Below are 12,980 nucleotides of genomic sequence, written 5' to 3'. Positions count from 1 at the left end.
GATCTGAAAACGTGTTCCAACAGTGGTATCAGAGAGAGGTTTCTCTCAGATCAAACAATTAAATTAATCGATTGTACAAAATTTTTGAGCCTCGGGTTTTAGAAACGAAAACAAAAATTTTTAAAAATTAAATTTGATGGGCAAACCGGGGCAACGATCGTCGCTGCCCGAGACCATGCCCAACGTAGGGGCGGGGCTGCCCAGGAATGTCCCGGGCAGCCCGAAAAATTAAAATTTGATTTTTTAAATTAGAATTTTAAATTTTTGAAATTTTAGTTTTTGGTCCGATCGAAAATTGTTTTTGATTGGTCCACGAGGCATCGAGTCAAATTGTTTGAGTCCGAAATTTTTAAAATTGATTTTTGGATAAATTTGAATTTTTGGAAAATTTATAAATTTTATCCGTTAAATTAGATTTTATAAAATTAATTATTTTGGTACAATTGATGATAAGATATGATCTTATGTATATATTAGATAAAATTTGATTTTATCTTTTAATTATGTTGCCATTGCATGTTATCAATGATTTAATTATTGAATTAAATATTGGATAAAGGATGATCGATTGCCATGACCAATTTTGTAGGTGTATGTTAGGAAATTTACATTTGGTTTTTGTTATTGTTGTTGAGTTTTATTAATGGGCTTGGTTTATGGCCCAATTTGATTTGTCATTTGTAATAAAAAGTGGGTCTGGCTTATGGCCTGTTACCACCCTTAAATATGTATCCCCTACTTGTCATAGAAATTTATTGTAAATTTATTAGACTTAGTGGGAGATAAAGATTTAAAGACAAAGGTGGGACCAGCAGACAATAAAGACCGAAGAAATGTAAATTGGAAGCTCAATGTAATAGGATTGCATTGCATACTTGCATATCACCTAGGATTGGACTTAGACTCGTGATTGGAAACCACGGGTCGATTAGTTTTGGGGCCGATCATCCTAAATATAATATATGATATTATTGTTGTATGCATGTTTAGACTAAATTGCATGAATCCCGCAAGCATACAAATATGATATGATGAGACAATTTTTCAAAATTAAAAATCCCTCATTTTAAATATGATTTAAAATTGATATCAAGATAAACAAAAGGGAATTTAAATATTGTTTAAATGTTCCTACCTTTCATCAACGATCAATGTATGAGATGCTACCCGCGGGCATGGTCCGGCTCATATTATTGGGGGGGCCCGTTCATCGGAAAGCTGTACATTGGATCGACACATATTGTAAGTTGGGTGGAACTCCCATGGGATTGGCTCATATTATTGGGGATCCACATGGCGACCGTCCATCACAACTTAATATTGATGGGTCATCTTGACATGTCACAATAAACGGCGTCATATTATTGGGCTCTTATTGGACATGAGGTAAAAAAAAACATGGGGGTTTCTTTGAAAGCAATTGGGCTCTACCTTTTGAAAATTATGGTTGGCTGATATTATTCGGGACTATAATTTGTCAATTAGACTCCATGTTCCTACTAAGAAAATCGGTTTCTCGTTTTCACTTGATGGTAGTGAAATCGTTAAAATAGTGGGAGTGAAATTCATAAAATTAAATCTCGCCATATTTTATGTCTTATTAAATTAATTAAGCAATCACTGATTATTGTCTGTTTTTTTTTTTCAGTATTTCATTACAATGAATTCACGCAATCCACTATTCTCAATTCTCGAACAAAACAAACTGACTGGCGCAAACTATACGGAATGGTTCTGTAAGTTAAAGATTGTTCTAAGTTCGGAAAAAGTTTTCTACGTGTTAGAAAAGCCTCCTCCGAAAGAAGCCCCGACTGATGTGAGTCCAGAAGAATTGGCCAAACTTGACAAATGGTGAGACCATGATGTCAAGGCCAAATGTTACATGCAGACTTCGATGTCTGATGAACTTCAGAGGCGATTTGAGAATGCAGTGAATGCTGCTGACATTCACGATACTCTCAAGGAACTTTTTGGAGCTCAGTCAAGATCGGAGAGGTATGCCACCGTCAAAGAGCTCAAGACATGCCGCATGCGAGATGGGACTTCGGTCCGTGAGCATGGGGTACACATGATTGGGCTCATTGAAAAGTTGGTAACACTCGATTTGACATTGGAGCACGAACTGAATGCGGACTTGTTACTTATTTCACTTCCTTCGTCGTTTGACGGTTTTGTGATGAACTTCAATATGAATAAGATAGAGGCCACCCTTGAAGAGATGGTCAATATGCTTGTCACATATGAGGCCACATTAAAGAAGGATAAATCGGTATTTTTTGTTGGTTCCTCTTCTAACTCTAAGAAGGGGCCAAGTGAAAAGGGTAAGAAACGTTCTGCCCCACCCAAGAAAACTGTGCCAAAGAAGAAGAACAAAACAAAGGCTTCAAACGTGAACGGATCTGAAGATGTTTTCTATCACTGCAAGAAACCCGGTCATTGGAAACGTAATTGCAAAGTATATCTCGAGCAGTTGCAAACTGCAAAGGGTATGTTTTACATTGAAATAAATGTTTCACTTAATAACACTTCTTGGGTATTGGATACCGGATGTGGATCTCACATTTGCAATGATTTGCAGGTGATGACAAGAAGTCGTAAGCTTAGGATGGGTGAGACCCAGCTAAGGCTTGGAAATGGTTCTAGAGTTGAAGCCAAAGCTGTGGGAGACGGTTATTTAGTTTTGCAGAATAATTTTAAGTTACTTTTAAGAGATGTTTTATTTGTGACAGATTTGGTTAAAAACATTATTTCTGTTTTTATGCTTGATAGAGATGGTTTTTCTTGCAATTTTGTGAATGAGATTTGCAATATTTACAAGAATGAATGTTTGATTGGATGTGAAAAACTTGAAAACGATCTATATAACTTAAAATTAAAAGACGTATCAATTAATTATGTTGATAAACCGGAAACAACAAATAAAAGGAAAAACAATAGTCAAATCCTGGCAAACCTTTGGCATGCTAGGCTAGGTCATATTTCCTCAAGGAGGATGAACAAGCTAGTGGGAGAGGGCATGTCTGATATGTCTGATATTAACTCTCTACCTACTTGTGAGTCCTGCCTAAAAGGAAAAATGACTAAATCACCTTTCAAAGGAAAACCTGAGCGTAGTCAAAATCTGTTGGATTTGATCCATACAGATGTTTGCGGTCCATTTAGTATTGGTACTAAATTTGGTCACACCTACTTCATTACCTTTACTGATGATTATTCTAGGTATGAGTATTTATATTTGATGAAATATAAGTCTGAAGCATTTGAAAAGTTCAAAGAATTCAAGGCTGAAGTAGAAAACAAACTAGGTAAGAGTATTAAAGCACTTCAATCGGATCGAGGTGGAGAATATTTAAGTGCCGAGTTTTTTGACTATCTAAAAGAGAATGAGATTCTCTCTCAGTGGACTCCTCCTATGACACCTCAGCTTAATGGTGTTTCGGAGCGTCGCAATCGAACTTTGTTGGACATGGTTCGATCCATGATGAGTTTCACTGAGCTCCCACCTTCGTTTTGGGGCTATGCGCTTGAAACGGCGGTATTGTTGTTGAACAATGTCCACACTAAAGAAGTGGATAAAACTCCATACGAGTTATGGAATGGCAAAGCTCCTAAGTATTCGTACTTAAGGATTTGGGGATGTCCTGCTTATGTGAAGCAGACAGTGGGAGATAAGTTGGATAGTCGATCCACCTTAAGTTATTTTGTAGGGTATCCTAAGAATTCAATCGGATATTATTTCTATCATCCTACTGAAACAAAAGTGTTGGTTTCGAGAAATGCCACCTTCATGGAGAAGGAGTTCTTACTTAAGAAGAAAGGCAAGATGATGGAACTTGAAGAAATTCAAGAAGAACCCGAGATACAAAATAACGACCTCACACCTCAGGAACCATTAAACGACACACCTCTTTCTAGAAGATCCGAGAGGACTTCTAGACCTCCTATTCGATATGGTTTACTTCTTGAAGGGGATCAAAGTGAACCCGACATTGGATGTGATCCAAGAAACTTCAAGGAAGCAATTTCTGATGCGGATTCGAATTTATGGCTTGAAGCTATGCAGTCGAAAATAGACTCGATGCATACAAACCAAGTTTGGTCTTTAGTACATCCTCCCAATGGAATTGTTCCAATAGGGTGTAAATGGAAGAGAAAACTTGGGCCTGATGGTAAGGTATTGACCTACAAGGCACGATTGGTGGCAAAAGGTTATACTCAAAGACAAGGTGTTGACTATGATGAAACCTTTTCACCAGTCGCAATGTTCAAATCCATAAGAATCCTTATTGCCATAGCAGCTCGGTATGACTATGAGATATGGCAAATGGATGTGAAGACTGCATTTCTTAATGGAAACATTAAGGAAGATATTTATATGATGCAGCCTGAGGGATTCACATCCATGGGAAGAGAGCATAAGGTATGCAAGCTTCAGAGATCAATTTATGGTCTCAAAGAGGCATCAAGAAGTTGGAACCAGACATTTGATGAAACAATAAAGGATTTTGGTTTCATCAAGAATCCAGAAGAACCATGCGTGTACAAGAAAGTAGTTAAGGATGCTGTGACATTCCTAGTACTTTATGTTGATGACATCCTACTCATTGAGAATGATGTAGGGATGTTGCAGTCAACAAAGATATGGTTATCAGGTAGATTCTCGATGAAGGATTTGGGTGAGGCGTCCTATATTCTAGGAATACAGATCTATAGAGATAGATCTAAGAGAATGATAGGACTCACTCAAGCTACCTACATCGACACTATATTGAAGAGGTTCTCTATGGATGAGTCCAAGAGAGGACATCTACCTATGTGTCATGGAGTTTCTTTATCCAAGTCTATGTCTCCTAAGACTGACGAAGAGATAGAGAAAATGACACACATACCATATGCATCAGCCATAGGTAGTATCATGTATGGGATGATATCTACCAGACCGGATGTAGCCTTTGCTCTGAGTGTCACGAGCAAATATCAGGCCAATCCCGGCCAAATGCATTGGAAAGCTGTGAAGGATATTCTAAAGTACTTGAGAAGGACTAAGAATATATTCATGGTTTATGGAGGAAGAGAATTGAAATTTGAAGGCTATACCGACTCTAGCTTCCAAAGTGACGTGGATGACTCGAAGTCAACCTCTGGATTTGTATTCATGCTCAATGGCGGCGCTGTCTCTTGGAAGAGTTCCAAGCAGGACACCACATCGGATTCCACCACTGAGGCAGAATACATTGCAGCATCAGCTGCTGCTAAAGAGGCCGTTTGGATGAGGAATTTCGTCCAAGAGTTGGGCGTAATTCCTGAAGCTGTTGGTCCAGTCCCGGTGTACAATGACAACACTGGTGCCATTTCTCAGGCAAAGGAACCAAGGTCTCATCAAAGATCCAAACACATACTGAGGAAATACCACATCATCCAGGAGATCGTGGAAAGAGGATACATCACTATCAAGAGAGTGGCCTCTGCAGACAATATCGCTGATCCACTTACTAAGCCCTTAACAGGACCATTGTTTGACAAATATCGCGAAGCAATGGGACTACATAGTATGACTAGTTGGCTTTAGGGCAGGTAGGAGATTGAAAGAGTGGGTGCTCGGTTAGCCAACTTATGACTAAGAGCTTTTATGACTCTATGTATAAACAATCTTTGTTTAATATAATTTACATTCATTAATGGCATTTTCTTTATCTTTCTTCATAATGTTATATTGTGATATACTATTGTTGTTTTGATAAAGACCTTGAATATACTATAGTGTAAGTAAGATGAGATAGTGAATAAAGAGAGATCACTATCATGAAACACATCTTATAGTCACTGTATATTCTAAACAGTTCATAGTCAATTGAGCCGTCTCCAAATAAGGATAAGGATTGCTCGAGATTGAGACTAGCATTTGCGATGCCAAGTACCACGTTTCATTGGTATGGAACATAGAGATATTCAAAGCATGCAAATGGATATTCATATGATGAATGATCGAACTACCCTATTCGAACTTTCCAAGTGGTTATCATTATTTGAGTGGATAAGTCCGCAGTTTTGATTGTACACCATTAGTCCTTATTACTTGAAACATCATGGAGACTCTGTATGCTAGTACTGTATTTTGACTCGTTTACCGACTCTATTGGGGTCATCAGGTGTCGGGATTGGGTACAGTAACGACACATATAGGAGTCAATGCTTTGTTGTCAAGGATTCACCACACGCTTGCGAGTGGCTTTGTTGTCAAGGATTCACCACACGCTTGCGAGTGTGGATATTCTATGCGATCTGAGGAGATATTAGTGTGACAAATCTCTGGCCAGAGTACATGATGTGCTTTAGGTTACTTGGTTTCCTAGTAGCACATGCGATGTCACTATTTAATCTTCAAGATGCATTGCATAGTTATCGAATCTCGAACGACTCTCGATGTACCAATGGTTGTTGATTCGATCGGGATATTTGGATGAAGGGACCGTACTGTACGCTAACCAAAATCTACTGGTTCTTGCAGGCACTATGAGTGATACCTAGGGAATCATGGGGCGATGTTGCTAGACGCTCTTACCATGATTCGATGGGTAAGTCGGAAATTGTTATTCCGAGTCACAAGGAGTTGTGAGCCCACGGCTAGCTGTATCCCTGAACCATTGAGGGTTACACAAGTAATGAATTACTAATCCCGGTTGAGATAGTTAAATTTAAATAGTTAAATTTAATGAAAGAGAAGTTGGACTTCAAAACTAAAGGGAGTGGAATTTCCTAAAATGACATAGGGATGGACATTTTTGGAAATCACTGAATTCGGATTCAGAAAAATTATCTTGACTTTAAAAGGTGCAGAAATGGTTTCTGTGCACATTGGTGAAATCAGTTTATCAATCGAAGTCATGATGAATTTTATATTAATTTCTATAATAACAGGCTTGGCTTGTTGGTCTTAAGTTATGGATTATGGGCCCTAAGGAGTTAGTGTCCTAATAGATATATAACTTAATCCAGTCTAGAAATTATATATATATATATATATATGTATGTAATTTTCAAAAATAACACAATTCAAGTCTTGCAATTTTCAAAAATCATATAATATATTCTAAAGGGTTTTTCGAAAATCCTGTCCCCTTTTTGAGAGAATTCATCAAATCTGTTTAATCTCTTTGATAAATATCTGATTGATTTCTAGTGTAATCAATCAGAGGGTTTTAGTTTTCTGTTCGTGGACCTAATTTCGGAGATTGATCGAGCGAGTCATCGATTCCTGGGATTTACAAAAAGAGCAGATTTAATCTGTTGGAGTCCATAATCTAGCCATAGCTTGAAGAGGTAAAATATTAATTTTTATTATTATTTTACTTGCATAATTTAATCGTTAGGATTTGATACCCATGATATGGAATCGTTCAATATAAAAATTTTTAAACTTCCGCTGCACCGGGTATCAGATCTATGATCTGAAAACGTCTTCCAACAGGATATATTGGTAAAAGTAGATAAATTTATTTTTCCTGCTGACTTTGTAGTGCTTGACATGGAGGAAGATCAAGATGTCCCTCTAATTTTGAGGAGACCATTCTTGGCAACTGGCAGAGATTTAATTGATGTGTAGGAGGGTGAATTAACTCTATGAGTTGTTGGTGAAGTGGTCACTTTTAATATTTATAAGACCATGAAATACCAAGATGAGGTATATATATTCTTGTAATCGCATTGATTTATTTGATTCTTATGTGAATAATTTTGGTGTAGGAATGGAGTTGGAGGACGCTTTGGCAAGGTACTTAATTAATTCTGTAACTCAGTTTAGTGGTGATAATTAGGAACTTAGAGAGAAATTCCTTTCTCTTGAAAGTTTTTCAAAAGAAAAAAAGGACCAAATTTTTTTTTGAAGAATTGCCTGCGGAGCCCATCAAAGAGGTACCAGTTTCTAATCCTGGATTGAAAGACTTGCCATGTCATTTATGCTATGAATTTTTGGGCGAAAATTCGACTCACCTGGTAATTATATCATCCTCCTTAATCCTGATGAAAAAGATAAATTATTAAGAGTTTTGAGGAAATTCAAATGTGCTTTGGGTTCGTCAATTTCTGATATTAAGGAAATTAGTCCCAATACTTGCATGCATAAAATTTTAATGGAGGAGTCATATAATCCATATGTTGATCATCAAAGGAGGTTAAATCCTGCGATGAAAGAAGTGGTAAAAGTTGAAGTTTTGAAATTGCAGAATGTTGGTATTATTTATGATATTTCTGACAGTTCCTGGGTGTCGCCAGTACAGGTTGTTCCGAAAAAAGAAGGTATGACTGTGGTTAAAAATGAGAAAAATGAGTTGATCTCGACTCGCACTATCACTGGTTGGAGAGTCTGCATTGATTATAAAAGGTTGAATAAGGCTACTAGAAAAGATTATTTTTCTCTTTCTTTTATTGATCAAATGCTTGATAGGTTGGCTGGTTATCAACATTATTGTTTTTTAGATGGTTATTCTGAATACAATCAAATTTCTATAGTGCCAGAGGATCAAGAGAAAACAAATTTTACATGTCCCTATGGTATTTATGCTTTTAGGAGAATGCCATTTGGTTTTTGTAATGCACCGATTACTTTTCAGCGATGCATGATGGAATTTTTTTCGGACATGATGGAGGAAGTCATGGAAATTTTTATGGATGATTTTTCTGTGTTTGGGTCTTCCTTTGATCATTGTTTGCACAATCTGACCCTTGTTTTGCAGCGCTGCCAAGAAAATAATTTAGTGCTTAAATGGGAAAAATTCCACTTCATGGTTCAAGAGGGCATTTGTGGGGACCCGGGTTGCTAATCTTATCTTAGGGCAATTTATTATAATTAACAATTAATCAAGTACTTAAAAGAATTAAAGAACCAAGAGCTAAAAAATTTTTTTTTTAAAGGCTACAGTACCTCGCTCGATCGAGTAAACTTGCCCGATCGAGCGAGCTCCAAATTAAAAACTCTCGGGTCCAAAATATTCTTGGCCTTGCTCGATCGGTGAACTTCAGCCGATCGAGCGGCCAAGAAAATCAACTCCTCTGTTTTGCAAAATACATGGCTCGCTCGATCGGTGAATTTCACCCGATCGAGCGGGCTTCAATTCTTGAAAAATCTGCTGCTAACAAAGTGCTGTCAAAGGTAGAAACAATAACCATAATCTCTTGTACAATCTACCAAATAAGATACATGCTATCTCATAACATCTTATAAGCTTCCATACACAAGATACACAAACTATCATGTAATCAACCACAATATACAATGTTCTTGTATCATTTCTAGCATGGTTCATCAACTCAAAGTACATGTCGTGCTGCTAAAACCCATGTCCTCACATGCTCAGACTCTATCTCGAGCGATCCTTGTATTTTCTGACTAGCTCCTGCCCCACCTATTTCCATGCACACATACAAAACAAAGCAATAGCCGAATACCTCCGGTGAGAATAAAATCCCAGTATAAACAACATAAAGCGCGAGATAATAAACGTGAATGCAATGCATATGACCAAAAGAGGCTATCAAGCTGATATCAATCGAATATAAGTTCTTGGGATCCCGAGGAAATAAAATCTTTAACGAACACCAACTGACCCAATCGAGGTGAAGTTAAATAATTTATTTCCTCTGAATTTGGTGCAACTATAGTGAGTCTTCTGGCTCTGGAAGTAAGTCTACATTCCGTGCCACTCAACTACAATCCGCCAAACGTCATATGCACTCTAGGATTTTAACCCTCTGTGCTTATTAGGCTGGAGTTCAAGATGAATGCAACATGTTCTGTATGCATTTAATGCTATAAAACATCTTGAACAACTAATCACATAAGCGAGTAAAGCAACACAATCATGTAATCACATAAGGTACATAAGCAAATAAGTATGTGATTGACAAGAGAATACTCGAAACAATAACTATTTCGAGTGTTCTATCCCATCTGGATTAGCTGTCATTTATACCTTTCGATAGAACGTCTGAAAGTACTTTAAATCTGTAATTACATCAATGATAAATCTTATTAAAAGGTTGCTCAATTTCTCAACTCAATCTCAAGTGCAATGCTAGCAAACCTTGCTTCAACTTTGTCACGCTTCGAAGACTACTTCTCGAGTCATCAATCTTGTGCTAAGATCTGAAATGATATGTATACAATCTCACAAGATCAGATTTCAACTCCACTTCATGTTTCATTCAATCAACAATATCAAAGTCTTGACATTTTTCGAATCGACGGCATAACGGCTAAAAACCGGCAATCCAAACAATATCCAAATCAATCCACCAATCAAGATAACTTATAATATCATCTCAATACCATCAAAAGCATCATAATTAGATAAGGTAGGGTTCGAATTTTGCTTGCTAAAATCATATAAAATCCGAACGATAGTTTTTTTCCGAACCGTCTGCGAATACGTAATCGATACAGCTCATAAATGCTTATATCTTAAAATCATAAATTTCCATCTTCAACATACAAATAAAGTCTGAGAAATATGAATGAAACTTGTACCAAAACGAAGGTCTCGGAGCGGTGATCGCAGATATATATTTATTCGGAATTTCTGACAACCGGAGCGCGAGTTAACGAAGCTTTTGCTGAGCAAAAATCTGAAAATGGCATTCAAACAAGGTAAGATGAAGTTCTCTGCCTTTTTATTTCTTTCTTCAGATTATACACGTGAAGAGGAGATAAATATAAACATATTTGCAGTTTAGTCCCTGAACTATTGGCTATTTGCAATTCAGTCCCCGGAAAAGCGATTTAATTCAATTTCAATCTTTTTCAATTTAAGAATATTAGAATTTATTTCTAAACTCTAAATATTCCCAAATTAAATATTATCGGATTAAAATTAAATAATCTCGGGCCTTACATTTCTCCCCCACTAAGGCATGAGTTCGTCCTCGAGCTCACCGGTAAATGGGTCACGAAGTCCATCGTGATCAACTCCCATTTCCACTCAGGAATAGGTAAACTGTGAAGCAACCCTCCAGGTCTTCGGTGCTCTACCTTGACCTGCTGACACACCAAAAATCTAGAAACATATAGATACACACTCCTTTTCATTCCCTTTCACCGGAACCTAGTACGCAAATCCTTGTACATCTTGTTGCTCCCCGGATGAATACTCAACTTAGAACGATGAGCCTGGGATAAAATCTCCTCCCTCAGAGTATTATCCTCCAGAACAACAATATGGCCAGATAAACAAAGAAAACCATCTGACTGATAGTGGAATCCAGACGAACTATCATCCCTGGCTAAACGAGCCAAACGCTGGGTCTTCGGATCAGCCATCTGAGAATCTCAAATCCAAGAATAAAAAGCAGGCTCAGATAAGATCGCAAACATCTGGATACTCTGCATACCTTTCTTATGCTTGAAGGTATAACCTGAAGAACAACAATCTTCAATTGCACTTGCCACAGAACAAGTCTGAAGTGCAGACACTCGCACCTTGCGACTTAAAGCATCGGCAGTGAGATTAGCAGCTCCTGGATGGTACTTAATTTCACAGTCATAATCCTTAAGCAAATCCATCCAACGTCTCTGTATCATGTTCAACTCTGCCTGAGTGAACAAATATTTGAGACTCTTATGGTCTGTAAAGATCTCAAATCTCTCGCCATAGAGATAATGATGCCAGATCTTCAACGCAAAAACAATAGCTGCTAACTCAAGATCATGCACTGGGTAGTTATTCTCGTGAACTTTCAACTGTCTAGAGGCGTATGCAATCACATGCCCATTCTGAGTCAGAACACATCCCAGTCCCTAAAGAGAAGCATCCGTGTACACTACATACCCTCCAGATCCAGACGGCAAAGCCAACACCGGCGTAGAAGTCAACCATCTACGAAGTTCACAGAAATTCTTCTCACATTCTGAAGACTACTCAAAATTCATGCCCTTCCAAGTAAGTTGTGTCAGGGTTCGAGCAAGCTGTGAGAAATTCACGATAAATCGACGATAATATCCTGCTAGACCCAAAAAACTACGGATATCAACTACCGTCATCGGACGCGACCAGTTCATTACTGCCTCAATCTTGATTGGATCAACAAACACTCCATCTATGGATATAATGTGGCAAAAAAATACCACCCGATCCAGCCAGAACTCACACTTACTCAGCTTGGCGTACAATTGTCTATCCCTTAGAGTCTGCAACACAAGCCTCAAATGATATGCGTGCTCATTCACATCATGTGAATACACCAAGATATCATCAATAAATACAACGACGAACTTGTCCAGAAATTTTCGGAATACTCGATTCATCATATCCATGAATACAGCAGGTGCATTAGTCAACCCAAATGGAATTACTAAGAACTTATAATGTCCGTACCTGGTTCTAAATGCTGTCTTGGCTATATCTTGATCTCGGACTCTTATCTGATGATATCCAGATCTCAAATCAATCTTCGAGTAAACCAAAGTACCCTGAAACTGATCAAACAGATCATCTATACGAGACAAATGATACTTATTCTTGATTGTTACTCTATTCAACTGGCGATAATCAATGCACAGACGCATAGACTCATCCTTTTTCTTCACGAACAGAACAGGTGCTCCCCATGGAGAAACACTAGGATGAATGTAACCCTTGTCCAACAGATCCTGAAGTTGCTGCTTCAACTCTCGCATCTCTGATGGAGCCAGACGATACGGTGCTCGAGAAATAGGCAAAGTACCTGGCATCAATTCAATGCCAAACTCAACTTCGCGCACTGGAGGAAATCCTGAAATCTCATCTGGAAATACATCTGGAAATTCATTCACAATAGGAATAGTTTCTATACCAACAATTCCAGCGAATGTATCAACTGCATAGATGAGGTAGCCTTCCGTGCCAGATTCCAAAGCTTGACAAGCTTTCAAAGCTGATACCAATGGCATCTGAGGTCGCGCTCCCTCACCATAAAAGAACCAGCTATCATCGCCAACCGGATGAAATTTT

At 37.9% G+C, this 12,980-nt stretch overlaps 1 protein-coding gene across 1 annotated transcript; it reads right to left on the bottom strand.

Moving 5' to 3' along the window:
* Positions 1–11,905: 11,905 nt before the first annotated feature.
* LOC140861676 (uncharacterized mitochondrial protein AtMg00860-like) lies at positions 11,906–12,919 on the bottom strand. Its single transcript, XM_073264697.1, has 2 exons — positions 12,752–12,919; positions 11,906–12,178 (listed from the first exon to the last, which is right to left on the bottom strand). Exons 1-2 carry the CDS (start codon positions 12,917–12,919, stop codon positions 11,906–11,908), a joined length of 441 nt encoding a protein of 146 aa, XP_073120798.1.
* Between the last annotated feature and the right edge of the window lie 61 nt (positions 12,920–12,980).

Source organism: Henckelia pumila, chromosome 1 (assembly GCF_033568475.1).
Source record: "Henckelia pumila isolate YLH828 chromosome 1, ASM3356847v2, whole genome shotgun sequence".
In the NCBI taxonomy this organism is placed as follows: domain Eukaryota; kingdom Viridiplantae; phylum Streptophyta; class Magnoliopsida; order Lamiales; family Gesneriaceae; genus Henckelia; species Henckelia pumila.
Note: the sequence above shows the minus strand (reverse complement) of the source record. Positions and strands in the feature narration are given on the sequence as shown.